Source organism: Aythya marila (assembly GCF_965140915.1).
Source record: "Aythya marila genome assembly, chromosome: 1".
Classification (NCBI taxonomy): domain Eukaryota; kingdom Metazoa; phylum Chordata; class Aves; order Anseriformes; family Anatidae; genus Aythya; species Aythya marila.
Genome location: NC_139042.1, coordinates 180,074,013 through 180,094,960, shown reverse-complemented (window position 1 = coordinate 180,094,960; position 20,948 = coordinate 180,074,013). Strand labels below are relative to the sequence as shown.

The following is a 20,948-nucleotide window of genomic DNA, read 5'->3' as shown; positions in this document are numbered from 1 at the left end:
TAGCAAAAATGTAATAAAACATTTAAAAGAGAAAAACTATCAGAATTTTTGCCATGGTTTACATACAAGATATATATATATATATATATTTTTTTTTTTTTTGCCAGCAAACAGGTTCCTAAAAGTACAACTTGTATAACGATACTTTCATGCACTTTGTAATTTGGTGTTTTCTTTGCTAAAACTGGCTAGCTGAACACTGTTATTACTGAAAATAACAGACTGAAACCACACTGACTCATTCTTTTTGTAGTATAATATTTCATGCAGAACCCACTCAGAGTTTTATTACTCTTCCTCTTTAAGGAACCACTACAAATATATTGTACTTTTTCCCGATATGAGGAACTGATCAGGAAAAGAATATGTATTCTTTCCCATCTGGCATAACAGCACATTAATTCTGAGACAGTACCAATATAACAAAGCAAAATATTCTGAAATTAAGATACAATTTACTGCAGGCTCAAACACAGCAAGCACGGTAATCTTTACATTACTCGAAGAATTTCACCTTTGTCTGGTACTGATGATTACTGCCATCCAAGCCTTCCCAGCCTCAGACCATATATTCAGATGATGTTCTGAGAGTCAGAAGTAAGGTAAAACAGAAAATGAAAAGCTCCAGGTAATTCTGGCTACTAGTGATATGCAGAATACATGCATCTATCATGGTCATCTGGCACAGTTTAAAGTTCTCACTGAAGTTTAACTACTTTTCTGCAAATGGATCAACAAAAGCAAGTTTATTTCTCCACATGAAGTCACCACAGACTATACATGTACAAATTCCTTACTTATCACAGTTCATCGCTAACTACTGTGTTTCAAAACATTGAACCCAGGGATGCAGGGCAGAAGCTACACAGAAAACATTTGCATCCCACAGCACCTTTTTTTATATAAGTAAGAGGCTACTAAAGTTGCATCAGCAACACTCAAGTCATTCCACAGATGACTTAGGAAAACACTGAAGGCAAGGTCTTAAATTCTGAAGACTGTAATTGTCAGGATACAGCTATCTGTGAAAACGTCTCTCCGACTAGGACGTAATTAAATCAAAATTAAACAAAAATGCTACGGTTGTGCAACAATGAGGTCTGAAATTTCCTGGATGCAAAATTTTCTCAGCTAAGAGACCATCCCAGAAATTCCTAGTGGAAATCAAAACAGCAAGAAGATGGATACACCTTCAGCAAGAAAAGTCCAGGTAGAGACAGGGAAGAGGACATCATTGTTATCCATTAAAAAAGTCTCAGGGAAATCTAAAGAACCCCAGCTGAATCATCAAGTCTCAAGTGAATAGATCATAAGATCCAGCTGCATGTGTGTCCACCATCTGCAAACCCTGATTTATTTGGAATGCTGAAAATTGTTGGTCTCTTGTTATTCTAATAGTAGTTGCTTATGATTTCTTATTTGTATTTCTCAGCCTATTGCAAGAGCAGTAATACTTGTTCTCCTGCTCAGCCACAACAGCTACATCTTTAAAGTAAAGTAAAGTAAATCTAAGTGTTCTACACAGGCCCTCTTACTTCTGCTGCACAACACAATGGCCTGCCTCCAAATGGATTAAATTCCAAAGGTTTGTTAAAGAGTGTAATTTTCTCAAGCACCTTCATAAGATGCTTCATCTTGACTGGCATGAGTACCCCACATGTGCTGTACAATTTGGTAGGTAGCTTTCTTCCAGTTTATATAATCAAAGTTGTATTTCACTATTTTGTGGCTGAAAACTATTATAAGAAATCATATTGTACCTTCTGTGTGTACTAAAAGTAACAATTGATGCAAAGCATTTTACTTACTTATTTTTAAAGTTTTTTGTTGTTGGTTCGGTTTGTGGTTTGTTGTTGTTTGTTGTTTTTTTTTCTAAAATGCATGTTTTGTTTGCCATCTTACAACAGGTTAGGAAGAAGTTAAAAAACACATCAGGATAATCCATACATGTGAGCAGAATTTTCTGAGGAATTTTGGAACAGAAGTAGTAAGAGATCTGCCAGACCACGGGGGAGAAAGAGAAAAGACATGGGATAGTTGTCTGCTGGAGAAAGGATTAGAGCATCACTCTGGGAAAGGAGCTTGTAAGGAGGTGCTTCACACCACTATTCCTTCTATGGGCCAGATTTCTTAAAGACTTGTCTTTTTTTTTTAAAGAAGAATCTAAATATCAAATACTGCATTCCTGTATTTCAGTGTTTAAGTACTGAACTGATTAAAGTTTAGTTCATCCACAGGCCCCCACGTTTTTCACATCCAGATGGAATGAATACCTGGATATACTGGGAACATTATGCAAACCCTTCAGACTCAGCAAGATATTCTGAATAATTTCCATTAATCTATTTTAAAAAATTTCTATATTCACACACTCAGTTACACTAGAAGATGATGGTATGTGTCATGCTTTCTAACTTTTAAAAGAACCATTTAAGTTATCTCAAGAACTGGCACTATTTTCTAGACAGAATGAACACAGTCGTCTGAAATCACAGTAACTGTAACATGACTATGCACCATAAATTATCCAAGAAAAGGTACTTTGGAAGATAGAAAGAACATAGAAAGAACAGCTCTAATGACAAATGATCTTCTTGTTTGCAAAAAACAGTCCCAAACTCAAGCTTGTATAATGTAAACTGTGGAAAACAGCCACTTAGCCATCAGGAAAAGGGAATTTCCACACATTATAGTTAAATAAATAGCCATGTAAAGTAAAAATGTCAACATAAACATATAAAACCTATATATATATATATATATATATATATATATACACACATATATTTAAATCTAGTTTTAAATTTCAATTAAAAAAGTAAGAATGTACTAAATAAAACAGGGAGCACAAGAACATGTAAAATTGTTTAATCCCTACAGAGCTGAATGAAGCACCCCTTTCTCTGAAGACCCACTTTTATCGGGAGGCTGTTTCATGGAGGAGAAAGAGGCAATTGAAGCTACGAAATGATGGATAGCAATGACCTTTCTATCTGTAAAACATGGGCATATTTTAGGTATTTAATCTTGAGAATTGGATTATTATTAATCAATTATTCATGACAATTTGAATCTATGGTAGATGTTTTTTGTTTTCTTAAATATCACATAGCTAAGGTCCATCTTGAGAACCAGAAAGGAGATTAAATCCTCACAAGCAAATAGTGTTGGCACTGGCATTTTCTTCCCTCCTAAAAATTTCTTCCCTCACATAACAGGGCATATTGACAATTACCTAGTACTCTGTGTAGAACTTTTGCCTAAATATTCTGAAATCCGACTTTAGAGTTGGGGCGGGGGGAGGGGGAGTTGCTTGTTTGTTTGACTTTCTAACAAGGGAAAAGATAAACTTTCCCAAAGAACAAAGCAGGGCATTGTGGTAATGCAGAGCAGCAAAAACTGTGATGGCTTCATTCCTATGGCCACAGATTATTCTGCTGTATGGTTTAACATTCACTTTTTCTCATTTGCCAAAGGTGAGTGATACCAGAACCAGAATGTCTCCATTAAAGGCCACCAGATCATATAATGAAAATAAGCAGAAGGTGTTTGCAGATATTTAAAATGCATTGCTGAAGACGAAGGAAAAACAGATGGAGCTATTAATGCTAAACTCTTTTTAAAAGCAGAACCTCTATATCCTTAAATAAAATGCAAGCTACGTGTGCTTCTGTGAAGGGTAAGGAACAGATCTTAGCACTGCCTTGAAGAATACCTCAGATTAAAACTCTAAAATTATTCCGGTTTGGGGAACTACAATTGGAAAGGAGACTTTCCCTTACTGCAGCTGTAAAATTGAAGTATCGGGATAGCAGTGGTCACCTTCTCAAGAGTAAAATCAAATTAATGCACCTAAAAATAATTTAGCATGCAGCTCTACCCTATTCTCAAATACCCTATTATATATATATATATATATGCATATATATACACACACACGCCTTACTTCCAGTTTAATTGAACTTCCAGACATTAGATCTAGTTCTTCCTCTGTGTGCTACAGATAGAGAACTTATCAGATTTCTCTTCTTTGTGGCATCACGCTTCTTAGGGACTAAGCAAGCCATTCCTTACACTCCTTGCTAACACTGAACAGATTGAACTCCAGGAGTTTTTCCACAATAAGGCATGTTTTCAACTACTCTAATCATTCCTGAGATGTTTGTGGTTCTCCATTGACCCTTCTCCAACAGAACACAGTATTCCAGTAACAGTTATGAAAAGCATTAACAATCAATACAGAAACTCAACATAAACTTTTCCTTCTTATTTAGCTCTCCCTTGTTTACATGCCAGTATACAGTAGCCTTTTGAAGCACAGAGTTGCACTGGAAGTTAATATTTATCTACCACAATTCACAAGCTCTTTTCAAAACAGGCTAATTCCCTGGTTAATTAAATCCTTAACTCTTTCCCAAGATTAGCCATTTACCCAGGATATTATGAAATTTAGGGATTCTCATTCTAGGGAGAGGGAGTGCTCCAAAGGAGCTCAGGGAAGAGGTAACTTGGGGAAAATCTCATAATCTAGAAAGAGTTTTAAAAGTGGCTTGAGAAAGGGTCTGCAAGATAAAGGTGAACTGGAAGTGTCTTAGTGTGGAAAATGGGTGCAGCATTTTAGTTTATTGATGTTGCCTGGTAAAATGAGTTTATAAGTGCAAATAAGAAATCATACATAGTGAAGTCATTACAGAGTCTCTAACACTGGACTTCATTGTTGGTGTGCCAGTAAAACTGACTGATTAATCTACTTCCATACAACAGCAGGGTAAAACAGCTGCAAACAAGAAGAACCTTGGAAATTAAATGCTGGAAACATTTATACAGTGAAAACAAACTAACACAAATGGATTATGTATCAGCTGTGGGGCTGGAAAACAATCTGTATGGGAAAAAAAAGAAACTGGATCACTAGGATAGTGGTGAATAGTTGTTAATACTTAGAAAACTAAAGTGTGTCTTGTCTAAAACAATTTAAAGAAATGGTTTTAAAATAGTTCTGAATAGTCAAAACACTATTTATTTCCAACCTCAAGCTTCTTTCAATATGCAATATTCCACAAAATTTAGTCTAGCAGGGTAATAGATTTGGTTGAATCATAGTCATCCTGATCTAAACTACCAGTTATTTAAAATGAACTGTCTAAACAATGTTTGTGATAAACTCCTTTTTTCCACTTGTTCTATTATTCAGATTTTAGTAACTACATAGATCAATTTGTAGAATTTACGAATGCAAGAGGTACTTGGCAGTGAGCCAAACACTCTTCTTTAATTTTGACTTTTTTGACTTCTCTACTCATAGCTATATTAAAAATAAAAAAATTAAAAAAAAAAAAAAAAAGCTAGAAGGTTTTGTTTGGCCATTTTGTTTGGTGATGAAACAAAAAATTATGGATTTGAAACAGAGAAAGAAGTGCGTAGAAACAACTACGCAATTGTATCATAATAAAGCCACTAGCATACAAAATTCAATTATCAAAATTATCAAGGTTAGGAGTTTTAGAGACTTCCAGCTTTTACCTAAGCTTGCTTTCAACAAAGATAAACTGCTACCGACTCCAGGAAGAGCACATTTATGCACAGGAGGGCCTCCGAATTTTACCGTATCTCTACCCTTTTTTCCTGTTATTTATTTATTTATTTATTTTTAATTTGTAGACAGAGAACCTTCCTGTCACAGAGACATATAACTGCACAAAACTGCCAAGTCACTTTACACTTACTTCACTGTCAGGGACTTGCAAAATCTGCTGCAATTTCTACCATACACTGAAAAATTTGCCTTTTCCTCTCCTACTTCCCCAGCCCAAGGGTTGCAGTGAAGAGCTTAGAGGAACCACAGCACGAACCATCCTTGGCCCTTTCTTCCATAGTTAAGGCATGCTACTAATTTGCTGCCAAATAAATCTTTTTTCCCACAGTTCAGGAATAAGGAACACTCTAGGAGGGGGCAATTAGAACAAGACCACTCCAAAAGCAGCTGACTCCGTACCCACCTTCCCACATCCACAACCGAAGTACAAACCAATTGCTTGTTTACTCAGTCTAAAGTAAACAATATTTGGGGGTTAAGAAGACTCTCAAATCATAGAAGCAAATTCTTCTCCTTTATAGCCCATGAAGAATTATTTTTAAATTTTCAGATAAATATCTGACATGCTAAATTCAAGTTCTCCTATTAAGGATCTTGAAAACTATTCACTACATTAAGGATGTAACTATTTACCAGGATTAATTATTTATATTTATTATTTAGGAGAAGAAAAAAAAAAAAAAAAAAGATTAACTAATATTTGAGTTTCTTTGCAAATCTTTACAGAAAGTTCAGGAGAAGCTGATCAAGAATATCCAGCCTAAGAGCTGGAGTACAACTCAGTATTGAGTCTATTTGCTTTTTGAATGCACCCTACGATTAGGGAAGTTTCTCCTGCTGCCCCTCCCTTGAACATCTAGTGTTCAAATATTCACAGAATTTTAAATCAGCAGTTAACAGAAATATTTTTGCCTCAGGAGAGTGCAATTATAGATGATATTTTGGATGATCTTTTGGACAGCATGTGATCCTCAAGTGAGAAAACTGGGAATAATCCTGTACACCTTTTTATGTTGTAAAGCATCTAAGACATACACTAGGAATGTGGGTTTGTAAAATTCAACTTAAAAAAAAATATTAAAAAAATAAAGTCCATAGCACTTTAGATCTAAAACCTTGTCTTACAGCATTCTTCTACTTTTGAGAGGACTAAAACTACTTTCAGATTCAAAGCTCTGTATAAAATTACATCTGAACAGTCCTTAGCATATCTGGTAGAAACTTCTCAGTATAGTTTACCACTGAAACATATAACCTGAGAAATCTCAGGTGATGACATTGTGCACAGTTGCACAATGCAGCTCATGTGCCTACTAAATGCACAGATCATGAATAATATTATGAATATTATATTATTATTATGAATAATAATAATATGACATAAAGGGTTAAGATGTAGATACCATAAAGGTCTACAGTATACCACACTGCTCAAATCACACCTTTATTTCAATTTGTTATTTATAGATGCTGACAGAAGTCATTCCGGGAAATAAATTCCAAGACACGCATTATAGTTGCAACACAATTGCATTTGACACACATTTAAGGGAGTCAACAGGCAGTATCCCCTTACACTACTAAAGCAAGCCTAAATGGCAGCAATTTGTTCTGGAAATACTTACTTCTGATGAGGTCACCATCAGTGCGATTTCCCCAGACAGACTGCTCTTGTATCTCTGGCTGTACACTTTGGTTACTGGAAGGCTGTTTTATGTCTTTATCTCCTGCCGCAGGATTTTGTTGGTCATTTTTTTCTAAGTCGAAAGAAATTTGAGGGTATTAGTTTCTTTGGTATTTTTCCTCTACGTGAGCAAATCTCATATTTGAAGGTTAAAAACTAGAGAACATAAAATATAATTTTTATTAGCATCTCATATATTGTCCCTAGAAATAAGTCCTAATAAAGTCAATTTTCAGTTTGTTTTCCTTTGTAGATTCTTTGTAGTTCTCTCTTTAAAAAAGTCTTTAGTCTTAGTTATTGTTCCTTTAGTCATACAAAGAAATTCTCAGCACCTTTTGTAAGAACAACTTACAACTGAATTTATGTTTAGTTACTTTCCATGACATTTTCAGATAAAAATTTGAATCTGTCACACAGAAAACATAGTTTGTCCGTAAGCATGTGCCTCTGGCATATAAAAGCCACAGAAATTCCACAAAAGTCTGTTTTCCATTATTTAGAATTCAACATATGATTAAAGACAAATATTGTTCTAACATCAACACTGATTAGTACAAAGATTTTACTATAGCACAATTTTCTTGTCTTCATTAAAAAACTACACTTTTAAAAGCCATTCATGGAGTCAACTTTTAGCCTATGATGAAAGGAAAAATGATTTTCTCTCTCCAAGTGTATACAAGTTGCAAAGAAGTTTCCATGGTAAGGTTTTTTGAGGGATTCTTAACATTATTTTAAAAGAGAGCAGATCTTGTTTTGATGATTTCTCCAATAAACTCATGTAGACCTGTACTTTCTCAAACCAAAGTAAGTGACAGCCTTCATTTTCGCTGTTGTTAATGTTCTAAGTTTGTTTGTTCATTTATTTATTTTTACTGGCATTCAAGGAAACATTTCCAAATTACTTTGTTCATTATTCATAGTCATAGATTATTAGCTTATATCATTTACTTGAAGGATGTATAGAACACTAAATGTTTTCAGTTTGGAGTATTTTTTCAGAGTATTTATAATATCTAATATTTACAGTAAAACTAAAGTAAATGAGCAACTGCTGAAAAGTCTGTTAGCTCTCTTTTTTTTTTTTCAACCTATAACATGTTTATAAACTACTTATCACAATGTAGTGATTTCATATCCTCTACCAAAGCATCAGTTTCAGTCCTCAGACACAGAGAAATTGCTTAGTGCTACAGCGACATTTTAAAGGTTAGTTTCTTTATGTAACCAACAGCAGTTTGAATTTAAATCCTAACTTTCTGCCTTTGTTATCCACCCTATTAAACTGAGCCATTGAACATCACTCAAAATAATATATGCCATATTGTATGTATAGTAGCATGTGCCTTCAAGCACTGCTGCTCCCCTTCTATTAATTTCCACCTCTGAAACATCTGACCCAGCTACCTATATGGTACTTATCTCTCTGCACTCCCTCACACCACTGTTTCCTCAACAACTTGTCAATATTTCTTCAAGCTCATCCTCAGATGAACAGTTTCACTGTGATTTACTTAAGTGATTGGAAAGATAGCTATTGACTTCAATGAATTTTGCACTTCGCCCTGTATGACTTAATCTCACCTAGATTCTCATCGTGTCCAAAACCAAAAAACAGCAAACAAACAGAATACTGGAGGATTATTTTTTTTCCCAAGCCCTTTGACAGACTTTAGTCACAAGTTATTTATCCCAAATATCTATCAGACACAAATATGACTGTATTGAAGTATGATGATTTTGCTTCTGCAGTTAGGTATTAGGTTCAAATGTGTCTCAAAAGTGTTTGAAAAGTGCCCTGAAATAGGCTGAATGAAAATAAGTAGCATCCTGGAGAGAGCTAGTGTAAAAGAACTGCAAGCACTGTACTATCCGCTTTTCATACAGAGTAAGCTCAAATGAGCTATTTTAAGACATTTGGCTCTTAAACTACTTTACTGCAGTAACAACACTAAGATTACAGCAATATCTACCCTGCAGTGGTAGTGCAAAACTGGAGAGTTGCTGTATAAATTTTTCTTGTATATGATACAACTTTGCAGAGCACTACTATTTCATGTTGTAAACAACAAATGAACTGTAAGGAAAGATTAGTATTAATATTACAAGGCCCTTGGCACTCTAAATTACATTTTTATCTAATAAATTTGAAGAAGTGCTGAATGCAATGAAATCATCATTATTTATAGGAATTCAATTTTCATTCCTCTGCTTGTTTTCTGTTTGGTATATACATATTCTTTACAGCTTGCATGTGCATTTTTCATGTTTACTTTTATTGTTCTAGCTGGATATAATGAACAGCCAGTCAAAACCATGTAAACAATATTAACAGTTAACAAGAAAGAAGTAAGAGGTGCTATTAAGAAGCAACAGCGGTGTTGCAATTGAATACCAATTTTGATAGGAAATTTGCAGGAATTTACATGAATCGAGTAGCTGTTCTTTGATTTACTGCATTCATATAAAGTCTTCCCTGAGAATGTTCATAATAGAAACTTGCAGCAGAGACATTAAGCATGTATTTGCTTAATTTGCAGTTCTAATCACCCACCAGAGAAATTTTTCTCCCAGCAGATGCTACTATAACAGTGTGGTGGGTTGTCCCTGACCAGAAGCAAACACCTTTTCTCCCCAGTGGGGTAGGGGGGAGAGAATAGAAAGAGCAAAAGTGAGGAAACTCATGGGTCAAAATACACTTTTAATATGTGAGAAAAAAAAAAAAAAAAAAAAAAAGTCAGTAATAAGTAAGTGATACAAAGGCAATCGCTCACCACCTCCCACAAGTAGAACGATGGCCTGCCAGTCTCCAAGCAATGGATACCTCCCCAGAAACATCTTCCCCTCAGTTGCTGTTGCTGAGCATGAGGTTACATGGAATGGAATGATATACCCTTTGGTCAGCTCAGCTCAGGTGTCCCCGATGTGTCCTCTCCCAGCCTCTTGCCCATACCCAACCTTCTCCCTGCGTGACATGCTGTGTAAGCTTTGTTCAGCAATAGCTAAAACACTGGTTTGTTATCAATGTTGTTTTAGTGATGAATCCAAAAAACAGCACCACAGAGGCTTCTGTGAAGAAATCTAACTCCATCCCAGCCAGACCTAGCATAATGGGCCTTTAGAAAAAGTGTTCAGTTATGTTTAAGATTTTTTTTTATAGCCACACTACTAAAAAAATAATACAGCAGACCACTGAAAATAAAGAAATTATGGATTCCCGATTAATTACTTGTTATTTCTCTTGACTGTGTATAAGCTCAAAGTTTTAGTACAAATAAATTTCTTAATTATTCCCTAATAAAATAAATTATAAAAAAAATAAAATAATAATAAAAAAACTTATGATGGGATCATAGAATCGCTTTTGTTATTATTATTATTATAAAAGTGTGGTGACAGCATATCAACAACTGATTACACATGAAAACAGCCTCAAGAACACTCGAGTCTGTATTTTGTTGATGCCATTATTTTTAGTGCATAAAAATAGTTACGAATTTATTTTATGAAAGGTAATGCATTCATGAAGCCAATAAAAATCCACACAAAGACCTTAACCTCCTCTGAAGTGCGATGCTTGTGGCAAACAGGGTTAATAAAACCTACAACAACTACAAATACTGATGGCTGGATCTGGCCATAACCAGGCATGTCATTTTTCCACTGTGTTTTCAAATAAATTAGTAACACTTCTCTGCTTTAATTAAGCTTAGCCTTAGGAAATTTTTGTGATATTTCTTTGGGATGTTAGCTGCTGCTTCCTCTAGTACACTCTTCCACTCTCAAGTGACTAACCTCCACAACTGAAAGCCAAGAAGAAAACCAGATGCTCTGCCTAGAAGATCAAATAATGGAAGGAAAAGTATCATTATGTTCTGAGTCTGGCTGTATTGAGGCAGAAACCCAATCTCTTCAAAACCATTGCAAGTTACTCCAGGTCATGTCACAAAAGCAACGTAGTCTTCTTACTTGTGTACTTGGTACTACTCGTGTTCAGGGCCCAGATCAGCAACCTGGATGGTTGTGCTGTCCTAAAGGAATAGTAGTCCCTAGGCTTCTAGCCAAAACCCTGTGGCAGTGATACTCAGACAGATCACACTCTGATTTATCCTGAAGTTAAGCATGGGCACAAATTCTACTTGCGTAAAGAATAATACAAATTTAAGTTTTAAATAAGGAAGAGATAAAACATGCAGGCAAAGTATAGAATTGAGATGGTTAACAACCTAGATCATATCTATATTACAGACAACTGTTAAGTTAAAAATTAAAAACTTTATTCATATCTCAAAATGACCGTTTCTTGAAATAAGTGATCAAAGTGAACTCCTACTTTTTTGTTACTTGGAATTATTAAAGGATATATAAAATCACTTTTATAGAACATTAATTTATTATACCACAATATTTTTATATTTATTTTTGGAATTAAACTGTAGTACATATATTTCATAGAATAAATCCTTGTTTTCATAGGTGAAAACTACTGCAATATTGTTAACTCCTGTTTTGGTTTAATTAATATGCAAGACTGATAGAAGAGATAAAAAAGACAGGTAAAGGATGTGCATTTGGAGGACACATCTCAGAGAACTCAAGTCTTTGACAAACAATTGTCTTTTCTTCTTCAAGTGCTTGTCCGTTTGTACATTCATACACTAGCTGTATCCACACGCCCTTATGTCTCTTGAGTTTACTAAGATATGGGTGTCAATGGCTGCTGCAAGACCAAGACAGCAAGCATGGAATCATGTTTTACTACATCAAGAACTGCATAATGTCTGACCCATCAACATGCAAAAAGATGAGAACAAGTACCTATATATTAAGTAGGTTGGGCATCCTCATCCTGTTAAGGGCAGCTGATTTCTATTCTTTAGATGACACATAAAGCCATATACTGACTCAGTCATCTCTTCCAAAAATTTGAACAATGAAAGTGCTAGACCAGCAACATGACAAACTGGACCTGAGAAACAGATTCAGATTTTGCATATTGGCACTGTGGATGTAACAAGAGTTAAAAATCCCATGACTGTAACAGTAAAAGGCTTTGTTGCTATGACATTCATTTTCTGTTCACCAACAATGTGGTATACAGCACCAACGAGCAAGTAAAGCAAAAGCAGCTGCTGGGAAAGCCTTCTGGAAACCTGGGTGCATCATTCTCATCAAGGAGACAAAAACCAGCAAAATGGACTGGCACGGCTGACCACCACAAAAAAATGTAGAGACAGGAACAGTTCGACTCTTTCACTATTTAAGGACAGAGGAACAGTGGAAGCATGGGGCAAGGCTTACTTAGGCACCTAAATTTGACACAGCTATGGGGATGTAAACGTGAATCCTCCAAAGGCCTTAGTTATCTCTGAACAAGCAGATGTAGATTTAAAGACACATTGTGCAAAGATCATAAGCCATCCCAAATGGAATTTTGTCTTTCAAAGCAAAGAGATATTGATTGATTGATTGATTGAGAGAAAGAGAGAGAGTGAGAGAGAGAGGAAAGGTAGGTCTATGAGGAAAAAAGAAAGTTTCAGAATGTTTCCAGAAGGAGCATTAACAAAACATTTCTTTGTCTCAAGCATACAGCAGTTGAAAGAAATTGAAGCGCATACAGCAAATGCTGTATTTTAACACTTCTTTGTTCATTAATATCCTAGCTGGCAAGAAACCACTGACGATACCATTCCCTGCCTTTCACAACAGTAATACAATGGAACAGTGATAATACCAGGTTGCATAATGCAACTATTAGCAATAACCCCAGTAGTTACTTCATGAGCTGCCTAAGACTTTTATGCATTTCTCATAACAAGTTCAACTGTGCTATTCGTGGAACAGAAAGCCTGTTCCAGTTCATGGTTTGCCTGAAATCATCACATTTCATTAATGACTGGTTCTACAATCTAAGTGCAACGTTTATATTGATAATCCACAAATTATCAAGTCCAGAGTCCTCCAATGGAGTTAGATGCCTCCGTTTAGATGTTTGATTTTTTAAAAAATAAACTAACTTGCTTTTATTTCATTTCAGTGCCTTTCATTTAAATGTCTCATTACAACTTTCATTGGCCCCAAAAGAACTACTGAAGAAACAATCTCTTAAAACTAAAGCAATTCAACTGAACTTGGAAAGCTCTTCCACAGAATTTTCCATTTTTTATGGTACAAACCATAGAACAATTATGGATATACTGTAAGTTTGACAGCCTTTGCCAATGTTCTGTCATGATAAATTAAAAATAAATATGAACATGCAAATAAATACCCTGCACTATTAAAAACACAAGGTCCAAAATCCATAAGTGAAAACGTATTTTCATAAATAATCATACTAATTGTCATTTCGTCGGTTAGGAATTTATGTAATTCATCCGATGATGTTTCACATGTACAAAACTTAAGTTTCAGGTAAATGCTGAGTGATACTGAGCACAGTGGCTGTCTTTATTATCAAGTAGCACACTATAGTAATGGTGGACCTGTACAGTGAAAGATTTGATTTAAAGGACACTTATTATCCCAGGGACTTGGATAATACTTTGGACTAACACTCCAGTCTCAAAGACTGAGAGCTCTTTTCTGGCTGGAGTGCATCCAGCACATTCCTGCAGTGCATCTTCCAGATTATTTTGTTCAAAATGAATCTAGTCCAGGTCACTCCCCAGAATCACTCCAGAAAGTAAAATAAAGCAGGGGTGAACAGGAGGTTCATTTCAAAACTTCACTGCTGATCCAAATGAAAATATTACCATAGACATACTCAATTGCTGGATGCTGCTTATTAGGAAAAAAAAAAAAAAAGTGTTTAAAGCAAAGAGAAATCTAACTTCTGAAGGTCTGGAATGGAATTTGAGAAGAATGATTGTGATGTAAAACTAGCCTATGAGATGGAACGAAAATATTTCAAATTTGATGCAAGATCTTTACAGTCACCTCTGTGAAATACAAGTCTATCACACCCATGTGGACATGAATCACTTTACTGGAACTGCATGCACATGAAACTGAAAGAAGAAGTCTATTATTATGACTAGCTAGAGTTAGACATTTGTGAAAGTTTCAGGCATTTTAGTCAGTAACGTTCAATTTAGTGCTGACAGAAAACTATAAAACAAATTAACACTAAACTCTAGTCAGATTGAAAGCGGAAGCACAAATAGAGCAAGAATTTGGTACGTTCAAGCAATTTGAGTGTATGGGTTAACCGTTAAAATAAAAATCCATTACTCATAACACTGAGGCACTGCTAGCAAAGTGCAACAATTATGGTGATAGTAATAGCTGTTGCCTCAAGAATTTCTAGACATTCCCACTGTGAGTCTTCTGTCATCCCTCTCTCATCTAGTACTGTAGCACTCCTGGTCATGAGAACAGAAAAGCACACAAATATTAAGGGGGTTGAAACATGCTGTTGAAGCATGTGTTGAGTGCTTTTATGAATGGAAGTTCTGAATGAACTAATGTGTATGGTTTCTTCAGACACCAAAACAGATTGTATCTCCATCCAGCAACAGTGATATGATTTGCACCGGGAAGAGTGGTCACTTACAGAATTTGACCCCTAATATTTCTACTAGACTTCACTATCCACTCCACCAAAAGATATATTTATAGATGGCAGTCTAACATTTTCTAAATGTTGTCTGATTCTCTAAATATAGTTCCATGTTTGTTGAACTTCTCTCTTGCATTCTTTGGTTTATTCAAATGCAGAGGATTTAATGGAAAAAGTCTACCCATATTGCTTGGGATTACTGCCCGAGCAATAATCCTGACATGACCTCTAACTTGCGAAATATTTTCCTTAAAGCAGAGAGGCTGATGGTCACAAATTGTCACATTCCTTGTCTAGGGACATTGAATTATTTCGGTACCTGCCACTCCAGAAAATACTTGACCACAGTCAAATTACAGGAGTATAGACATGACACTATTCACTCTGATTATATTGCATGGCACACAAGTAGAAGTAGTCATAATTTGATTCCAAGGAGCTCAGGAGAACAGAGACAGTATGAGCAGGATCTCGAACAACAGTCCACAACTAGACTTAGGCTTTTGGAAGGATGTGGCAAAAAGTGAACTAGACATTTGCAGAAATTAGGTTAAATCTTTCTTCCTCTCTCAGCAGCAGACTCTGCACCGATAATAGTCTAAAGACTGAAATGAGTTGCTACAAAAGAAGACACTGATTAAATCAACTCTCTCTCAGCACACTAATTGTGGAAGGGCAAAATCCAATAATCTGACAAATAGTTATTTATGCATTAATTCAAAAACGAAGCAAAGAAGCACAGTGAGAGCAGGGATGTTGAGAGAATGTTGGTTAAAGCAATGTAAGAAAATTCTTCTGAGTTGCAAAAGCCAGAGCATGACACATCTTTAGGCCAAAGTACTTCTCAACCTAGTTTTATCATCTCCAGAACTTATGTAAATCTCCCCATCTGCCTGAAGTTTTATTTCTTCTGTTTTGTTTTTGTTTGTTTGTTTTCCTTAGATTGTAGGATAGCTATTAGTTGAATATTCATAATTCAGTTGAATTTACTTTTCCTTTTATGAAAGAGAAACAATCTTCATCATCTTCTTCATCATCTGAATGTTTATGATGGCAAGCAAAAGGAGCACTTTGAAGATCTGGATTTTTTGATGATAACTCAAAGAACTACCAGAGAGAACAAAAGACTGTTCTCATAATGTAAAGTATCTGTATCAGTTATAAAATATGGAAAGCATATTAAAGTATGTCATTAACAATCAAAAATTATTTTTCACCAGAATGTGTTTAATACTTTGCTATACGTACAGCATAAGCCTTTTTTCTTTTTGACTGAGGGAACTTTATTCCTAGGTGGACACAAATTTAAAGTATCTATTGTAAAGACAAAGAGTCATCAATTATATATTAAAAAATGAGCCTAAGTAAATTAATAGTTATTTCAATTTACTACATATTTTTCCAAATACTTCTAACCTACTTCCAGAGGTAATGTGAATTTCAATCACAGCTGTTACACTTATCTCCAAATTCTACAGAAGTTGGTGTACTTCTGGATGTCCTGTGGGATGGTATAGAGAGGGTTGGAGGGTTTTGAAAGTCACAGATATATTATCTTAGATCTTTAGCCCTGGAATATCTGGACTACCTTACCCTGTAACTACACACTGCAAAGCTGACAACAGAAATGCTGGAATATAGACTGGAAATGTTATGAACTCACCTCTTCCTCTTTCCACCCCCATTTCCCCAACAGACTTATGCTAGAAAAAAGCATCAAATATCCACAGTTATCCTTAAATCTAAGTTCACTAGAATTCAAAAAAGTCTTTCTGCGAACTATGCATATGCTTTAAAATTGATCACGTGCCTTAAAAGGTGTGGCAAGTGAGCAATCTTGAATCAACACATTATACTTGTTTGTACCTTAATGATCCCTGAAAAAGTAACTCCATAATCCTTCACCTTGACAGCTGTGTGCTATAATTGTGTCATTCAGACTTTCCGCACAGAGCTTGTCTGTGAGAAGACCAGCGTTCCCTTCCTTACTTTTCATAAAACAGAAAGGTGGGTATTGAAAAATTTTAGATATGACTTTATTTCAGAGTAAAAACATAATTCAAAGTGGGACTGTAAGAATAAGACTGCTTTCCAGGCTAGTTAGCTCACTGGCTTACAACTTCAATAACTTTGATGTATGGCCTACGCATAAAATTTAACCAGTGTGTCCACTTGATCACATGGCAGACAAAATCAACAGATTGAAAATAAACATGTATCACAGATACTGATTTTTTCTGGCAAAAACATGATTTTAACAGCTCAGTTCTGCATGCTTGATCTTCTGTATCTAATCTTTTTTATTATTTTGTTTTACTGTTTAGAAGTTCTGAGTCATTCTCAGAACTTCTGAAAAAAAAAAAAAAAAAAACAATAAGAGAAGTATAAGCCAATTTTATATGTCTCCTTGCCAATTTATTTATTTATTTATTTAAAAACTTTGCTACAGATACTTTCTGGTTTCTCAAACAAGTCTTCAACTTTGATTTCACATAGTTATTGATTTTCCAAGTTACAAAAGCAGAGACTGCATCTTTAATCCACAATTGCACAACTATGCTCTCAGTATCTGCTAACAGTTAACCACATAGATATAAAGTTGAACAATCTTATTTGTCTGTTCTTCAGGGACTTTTAAAACTGCTCTCAGAATTGTGAAAAGCAAAGATGTAGCTCTAAATGCAAAAAATAATAATTAAAAAAGTCTCATCTTCACAGACCAGAACTCAGTAGGCAAACACACTACCCTTTTTGAGGGTAACCTACAGTATACCTTGTCAAACTTCTCTACGTGAAGGTGATCGGAATATAAAGATATCTTGTGTAATTGCAAGTTGCACATAATTGCACATCATGTAAGGAATTTATTGCTATGATGAATGAATGTACTTTAAAAAAAAAAACATTAGAACAGCAAATATAAAACAAGTTAATACTCTCAGAAACAGGTTTTAGGTGCAACATCAATGAGTGGCCTAAGAAAAACAGGGAAGTGACCTCCAACCTGAACACTCCTGCTCCAGGATCTACCTTTCTCAGTGTATTGCAAGACATGGAAAGAGAGAAGCTTTGCGGAGAAGAGCTCCTAAACACAAACACCAAGGCTGAGGAACAAGAAGGCGATTTTTAAGGAGCAGCATCTGCCTCTCTGTATGACTGCAGTTTTTCAAGTAGTGAAACGCGGTGCTGACATCAGTGCATCTTTTTTCTTCTTCGTCTTCCTTTACACGTTTTCTACATAGGAATTTCTAGTTAAAACACAGGCGTGGAAGCGAAAGTGTTACAGAGTTATACCAACGAGGGGAGGCCGGGGGGGAGGGGAAAGAAGAGAGGGGTTAAAACCCACAAAACAAATCAGCAAATGTATCATTCAAATAAAAGGCGCAACAATTACAGAGAAACTTTAAAGCAACTTACCTCGAGGGAGAGAGATCAAAGCGCTGCTTTCAGTCGGAGCTTGCTCTGGCCCTTCAGGCCCTGGAGGAAGAGGTTCTCCCACTTGGGACATCTGCCAGCTTTCTCACCGAGTCACGCAGAGCCTGCGCCCCCCTCCAACAAAACTAACACGCGACCCTGAAGGAACAAGCGAATGAAAGCACTCGTTAATCTATTTCACACGTTAAAAAAAAAAAAAAAAAACAACAACAAAAAAAACTCGCGGCTCGGGGGGCGAGGGACCGAGCAGGAGGAGGAGGAGGGACGGCAAATCCGAGCGGCAGCGACTCGGCGGGCACCGGGGAGCCGGGGGCGGCCCGGGGGGGGTCCCGGGGCGGCGGCTGCGGAGCCCCCCGGCGGCTCTGAGCTCCCTCTCTCCGCCTCTTCTCCTGCTCCTCCGCGGTGCCCGGCCCTAATCTCAGCGCCCCGGCCGCCCGCAGGCTCCTCGGCTCCCCTCTCCCGGCCCGCAGGGTTGGGGGGGGGAGCATCTTCCCCCCAACACGTCCCCCCGACCCCCCGTAGTCCCTGGGGCGGAGGCGTGCTCGCACACACCCGCACTCGCCCCCGCTGTCCCCCCGCGGCCGCAGTCAGTCCTTTTCCATCATTTCCGGACGATGAAACATCCCGCTGCGGCTGGCGGCGGTGGTGCAGGTCCTGCCGCCCGCCAGCGCCGGGCCCGCGGGCTGGGCTGGGCTGGGCTGGGCTGGGGCTGCGGGAGAGCATTGCTGCCCCCCGCCCCCAGCCGGGCCTCCGGCCACGGAAAGTCCCCGAGGAGGCTGAAACCCGTCAGGCAGAACGAGGGAAAAAGGGAAAAAATAAAATAAAAATAAAAACACACCACCCTTGAAAGGCAGGCTTTCATGCCTGGACAGGGTTTGCAGCTGTAGCCTTTGGCAGAGGCACTGCTCGTGGGGCAACAGCTGGCGCAGAATTAATTGGGCCGCTGTGGTGGTTGTTTGCCTTCAACCAGTTGTGCCTCGGAAGCTGGGTAGCCAGGCACGTGAAACGCTGCAGGCCTGCACTTTCCACCCTTCTCAGAGCCCAGTTCCAGACCAACCCAATGCCCTAGTGTACCTCCCCTGGCAACATATGGATGTGTACATTAAAAGAACTCTAAAGTGTGTGTACAAAATTATTCAAACGAAAGTGAAGGATAGAAGAAGTGTTTTTCAAAAGTAATACCCTAGAGAGCAAACCACTTCCTCCACCAGCACCTGCCAAGAGACCTGATCTACCTGTGTTTTTTCTAGATAAGAAATACATTTCTTCCCCATTACAGGACTTGATTTGATTGTCAGCCTCTGTTCTTGCCCACACCATGCAGCATTGCCATTACTGCTCATGTACACGCTAGTGTCCATATGCTAAGTGCTTGACCTTGCTCATGCTACCACAACTTTGCACACCTCTCTAATAAAGTGTGTTCATGTTTACTCTGTAATTTCCTTAAAACTTAGAAACCAAATTTTTATTATGGTTGAGTAAATATGCTCTACTGGTATATCCCATCATGGTGTGAAAAGAGTTATCTTCTGGGAAGCTGAAAATAGGACTTAGAAACAGCCAAGTCGTAAACTACCTATGTCCTAACATAAAAGAAAAGAAATAATGGATATTTGTTTTGATACAAGTGCTAAGCAATGTGCTTAGGTATTAAAAGTAAAACTTCATTTCTTAAAGTTTAATATTTCCCAGCAATGCTTGCAAAACAACCAGTATAGAGTGTAAATACCTGAGTAGGAGCCATTTCATATATGACACCACACACTTTGGGGCATCCCCTGATTTCAACAGCCATCACTGTATAGCTTTATTATTGGTTACCACTGGTGTGAAAGAAGTGTGATGCAACTAATAAGACATGTTATGTACTTTCCTCTGAAAAATACAATCATTTTTAAGTATTTCAGTAAGCTGAGATGTTCTTTGGTACAACATAGTATTTCTTTAAACCTTTTAATGATAAAATGGAAAAAATATGTGCTATGTTTGGAAGAAGCCAAGTAAAAATTCCATTTGGGGTACGCAAACTTGTTATTGTATTGCATAATAATAATATGGATATCAATACCTATGCTTCTCATCTAAGAAAACATTGCATAACTTTCCATAGCTCCAGCATACAACAGCTCCTTCTCTCCTCACTGCCCAGGGGGCAGAGCAATTGAGACTTAAGGTAGAAGGACTTACCTCAAACTCGAAAGTGAGTCAGTAGCAGAAGAGAGGTTATGACTCATACCCAACGGACAAGCTTGTATTTTTCCCTCTGAAACTGGAAGCACAGCACAGAAGAGTGGGAGGAGCAATAAATTAGCCAACCACACCCTCCCTTCAAAACCTTTCATTGGGTAATACATATCGAACAGATACTATCCTTTTTTTTCCTTTTTTTTTTTTTTTTTTTTTTTTAGGCGTGGTGTTTTTTGAACCTTATCTATGAAATACACTTGGTAACCTTCATGGTGTTTAGTTTATCTTCTTTAAAAAGATGATGGGATGAGCTCAGCCTGCCAAGGTTCAACTATGTAGATGCCTACGTACAGTTTAAAACAACTAAATCAATGAAAGAGAAACTCCAGCTGATGTTGCCATATTGCAATTGATGATAGTGTGAGATAACCCCAAGCAAGATCAGATAAAACAAGATAAGGGAATCTAGTATTAAAAAAAAA

The 20,948-nt window shown here is 36.9% G+C and overlaps 1 protein-coding gene across 6 annotated transcripts in view; it reads right to left on the bottom strand.

Annotated features, from left to right (window-relative positions):
• Positions 1-20,641, bottom strand: part of MDFIC (MyoD family inhibitor domain containing) — a 63,754-nt gene extending 43,113 nt beyond the window's left edge. For 2 of the 6 annotated variants that reach the window (XR_014319356.1, XR_014319357.1), the window contains exons 1-3: positions 20,467-20,615; positions 18,259-18,414; positions 7,222-7,353 (exon numbers count right to left, since the gene is read on the bottom strand). Coding sequence is in view for 2 of the 6 variants with exons in the window: in XM_082783290.1 (XP_082639416.1) it covers positions 7,222-7,353; positions 18,259-18,349 (223 nt within the window). In the remaining 4 variants the exon portion in view is untranslated. Of the gene's footprint in view, positions 1-7,221; positions 7,354-18,258; positions 18,415-20,466 lie in introns of all 6 variants that reach the window. The other 4 variants (XR_014319355.1, XR_014319358.1, XM_082783290.1 and 1 more) reach the window with 4 other exon arrangements.
• Between the last annotated feature and the right edge of the window lie 307 nt (positions 20,642-20,948).